The 4,192-nt window shown below is 58.1% G+C and overlaps 1 protein-coding gene across 1 annotated transcript in view; it reads left to right on the forward strand.

The window, feature by feature from the left end:
* The first annotated feature begins 200 nt into the window (after nucleotides 1-200).
* DUSP4 (dual specificity phosphatase 4) overlaps nucleotides 201-4,192 on the forward strand; it is a 14,142-nt gene continuing 10,150 nt past the window's right edge. Inside the window, exon 1 of the mRNA XM_019651007.1 lies at nucleotides 201-1,114. Within this exon, the coding sequence (XP_019506552.1) occupies nucleotides 682-1,114 (433 nt within the window). The 5' untranslated portion in view covers nucleotides 201-681. The remainder of the gene's footprint in view (nucleotides 1,115-4,192) is intronic.

The raw sequence follows: 4,192 nt of genomic DNA on the forward strand, positions 1-4,192 counted from the left end.
GGCGGCGAGCGCCTAGCTCCCTGTTTACTCCGCTCTTTGTGACGTCTCGTTCCCGTGACTGGGAGCGAGCGGCCGGCACCCCATTCACGCGCCGGGGAGGGGGCGGGAGGAGGGGCGCGCCGGGAGGAAGGAGCCGGGATGGGGCGGAGAGCAGGCGCAGGGGGCGGGAGGCGCGAGATCCCGAATGGAAAGAGGCGGGGCCTCATAAGGTAGTACAGAATCTGCCCCCTCCCGGGAGGGAGCAGAGCAGCGTTAATAAATCTCTAAGCCGAGGAGGAAACTCCGGCTGGGCCAGAGCGGCGAGCTCCGGCTTCTCGTGGGGAACGGCTGCGGAGCGGTAAACGCCAGTACCGTCAGGAGCAGCACAACGGGCAAAATACAAAGAGGCCACAAGAGAAGGGAACTCTTGGCCCTTTCCCGTAAACACAGTCCCCTTCACCGCCGCCTTCCTTCGCACAGCGCGCGGTTCTGCCTGGCTCCCGAGGCCGCTAGAACTGCTATGTGACCGCGAGACTGCAGGAGGAAGGGGACTGGGGAGAAGAGGGTCGTCGGTGAGAGCCCCTGGGGGGCCAAGTTTGCTGCCACTTCTGCACGTGCCCTCCCTTCGCCCTCGCCCGCCCCTACCTGCCCCCCAACTGATCCGGTTGTCCTTCGCCTCCTCGCGTGCGGTTCCCGGCGATCATGGTGACGGTGGAGGAGCTGCGGGAGATGGACTGCAGCGTGCTCAAAAGGCTGATGAACCGGGACGAGAACGGCGGCGGCGCGGGCGGCAGCGGCAGCCACGGTGCCCTGGGGCTGCTGAGCAGCGGCAAGTGCCTGCTGCTGGACTGCAGACCTTTCCTGGCGCACAGCGCCGGCTACATCCGAGGCTCGGTCAACGTGCGCTGCAACACCATCGTGCGGCGGCGGGCCAAGGGCTCCGTGAGCCTGGAGCAGATCCTGCCTGCCGAGGAGGAGGTGCGCGCCCGCCTGCGCTCCGGCCTCTACTCCGCCGTCATCGTTTACGATGAGCGCAGCCCGCGCGCGGAGAGCCTCCGCGAAGACAGCACAGTGTCGCTGGTAGTGCAGGCGGTGCGCCGCAACGCGGAGCGCACCGACATCTGTCTGCTGAAAGGTAAACGCGGGCTCCGGGACGCGAACTGTAGGGGAGGTTTAGAAGGGCTTGGCGGCCTGCGCCTTAGTGGGCCGGGGGAGAAGTGCCTGGGGGGAATCGTGGCGGCGGGGATCCCCGCGCACTACTTCGTGCGTGTCGGTGTGCACGGGTTTGTAAGGATTTTGTGCGATTGTGTGCAAATGCGAGCTCCTGATGTCCTCCGGACAGCGAGGGTGCGTTTCCTTCGTCACCTGCAGTTCCCTACCCATCCTAGTTCTTCTGCATTTGTTTACACTCATTAACGGTCTTGCCTCGCCGGCCCAGCACCTCTTCGGCGTTGCCCACTTTTCCAGTCCTCGGAATTGCTTCCAAGTGCCACTGTGCGGGTGGGGACAGGTTAGGCCTGTTGGTTTGGCGTGCCGGGGCCCCGCACTGAGTTCCACTCCGAGAACCCGAGAGGTGGGGAAGGGAGTGAAAGAGCGAGTGCCGATTCGATCGGAAACCAGCCTTTCGGAAATGCCCTAGGAAGGTCGGGTGCGGACATTGTGTGGGGCGATCTGTATCTCCCGTTTTGCCCAACTACAAGCTGCGCCCGAAAGGTGGTCAACTTCTGCCTGTGGCTAGAGCCAGGCTCAGAGGGCGGGAGGCGGAAGGTGTGCGTATTTAGGAAACGCAAGGCGGGACGGTGCCTCCTAGATTCTGGCAACGGAGAACGACCTTTTGTTCAGACGCGATTGTCAAAAAGCAGAGGGTGGCGCGTGCTTGATTTAAGAGAACCCTGGCGAAACTCTTTGAGGAGTGTATGTCTTGTCAAACCTGGAAGTCAGAAACCAAGAGAGCACCGAGTGGTGTCCCAGTAACTGAAGGGAAGGTGCGCCCGCGGCACCTGCAGGCCGCGTCGGGCAGCGGTCCTCTGCAGTCCTCGTGCAGAGGGAGCCGCGGGCGCTTGGGGTAGGGGCGCCCCTGGCTGCCCTGCGCCCCTGCCTCCCGCCGCCGCCGCCGCATTCCACGCATTCTTTCGCCCTCATCGAGTCCTCGCCTCCATAACTGAGAGGCGTTTCACAGTCCGGTCTTCAAAGAGCCGCCCTTTGGGCGCCCCTCGCCCCCTCCCTCCTTTCTTTTCCTCTCCGGACCTGCTCACCCCAGAGGAAGAGAGATGGTGAAGGGAAGAGGGGCGGAAACCTCTCTCCAGCGTCCCTTCCAAAAAGCACAACAGGACTTGCTCAGTGCCGAGGAGCCGGACTTGTCCTGGTGAATAGCGGGGGGCTTTGTTCTCGGCAGTTGTTTCCTGGCCCTTTGACCTGTCAGCTGCTGGGGAAATGCTGCTGTTGACCTGTGGTTGAACTACTAAGGCGATTTTCCGATTTTTTTTTTCTCTGTGAGACTGCACTTTGCATCTCCGATGGAGCCCAATCCTAAAAGCGCTTTAAGAAGAAGTGCCAGGAAGGGACTTGTACCGGAAGGACCCATCGGCCTCGCTTGCCCTGACGTGGAGTTGTGCCCTGGAGCCCTGTAGCGGGCGCAGGTCCCGCGTGCTCCGCTCTCCAGGTTCCTGGTTAGATCGCCAATGTGGGGTCCAGGCAGTTGAGCACGCCTGCCTTCCCTGCCTTGCCTGGAGCTGGAGGGAACGATAAGAGAAATTGCTTTGGGACGAAGTCCCATTCAGTGGGTGTTCTCCGTGTCCCCCTGCTCTGGAGTCCCTCCTGATTTAAAATCCCAGCGCGCTCTTTTCCCTGCTGGCCTCTGAACCCAGGACCCTTCTCCAGGGAGGTCAGACCCACGTGGAGTCTGGATTCATTTTGTTTTGTTTTTCTTCCTGGAAGAAATCCGGAGGGGACCGCCGCCCTAGAGCGGCAGCTCGGGAACCTTGGCCCTTAGGCTTCCGGGGGCGCAGACACTTAGGCCCCGCTACTGTGGAGGGAGGCATATTTTTAAGGTTTCCTCCTCCGGGTTTGCGGCACCACCCTGGTTCCCCAGATTCCCATCGGGAGAGCCCTGAGCCAGATCGATTCCAAGAGCCGTCCCATGGGCCAGCCGCTCAGCACGAGGCAAACGCTGATGTAGACTGGGTAGGACAGGAGCCTCTGGGTAAAATGACAGTCCCCTGGCTGTTGCGGAAAAGCAGTGTTCTAAGGGCTGTTGGCCTCTGGAGGCCTGCACTTCCTCCTCTTGTCGGACCCAGACTATGCATCTCGAAGTTGATATCCTCTGAGATGGAGAGGGGACTTGGGCCTCAGGTTGAACTTGTGTCTTCAGGAACAGAGCCTGGGGGTAGCCAGGAGAGAGGGTCAGCTGGGTCTTCATAAGCAAAGGGAGCCTGTCTTTGGAAGCAGCCACCTGATATTAACAGAGGTGGTGGGGTCTTCCAGCTTGTTCTGTAGTGTTGGTAGAACGTCTTTGAAGTTAACTGGGTCATAGTCTGTTTAACTGAGCGTATTTTCATATATGTGCTAAACAGTGGCGGTCTCAACATAGTTCTCTTCCTTTTCTTTGCCTTCTGATGGAAAAGACTTCCCTAGTGACGAAGGCGAGAAATTGGGCAGGGTCTGCTCCCACAAGGATGCAGGAAGGTGCAGGCTTGGGGGAGGAAACCAAGGCCTCCTGCATGTTAAGCTGTGGCAGGGAGGCAATGTGGGTTCGTGGGAGGAGACAGGAAACTAAAGGGAAACACTGGAAAACACAGGAAGAAAAAGCCCTTAGATTACCTTCAGTAAATGATTGGATTGATGAGAAGTTGGGTAGTTTGGTTCCCACCGGAGTTCATTTTATTTTGCAACTAATGGGCTTTTTCTGTGTTTCATGTGTGGTGCTGGGTGTGGAGTAAAAGTGGTCAGACATGAAGCCAGTTGTTGGTGTCTGCCATCTTGGGGGGACAGTAAAAACAGCAGGGTATTTTCAGAAGCTATTTTATCCTTCCTGGCCAAAGGCTAATTCTACCAATTAATTGTGTTTAAAAATTTGATTTTTCTACTTCTGTCACTTTGAAGGGCAGTTGGTTACTCATTTCGGATAGTTAATGACCAATACCACAGGCAATTCATTGTTAAGAGTAAACTTTGCTTAATGCCAATAAAATGCTGCCTAGCTTTTTTTTTTTTT

Source organism: Hipposideros armiger, unplaced genomic scaffold (assembly GCF_001890085.2).
Source record: "Hipposideros armiger isolate ML-2016 unplaced genomic scaffold, ASM189008v1 scaffold_151, whole genome shotgun sequence".
Classification (NCBI taxonomy): domain Eukaryota; kingdom Metazoa; phylum Chordata; class Mammalia; order Chiroptera; family Hipposideridae; genus Hipposideros; species Hipposideros armiger.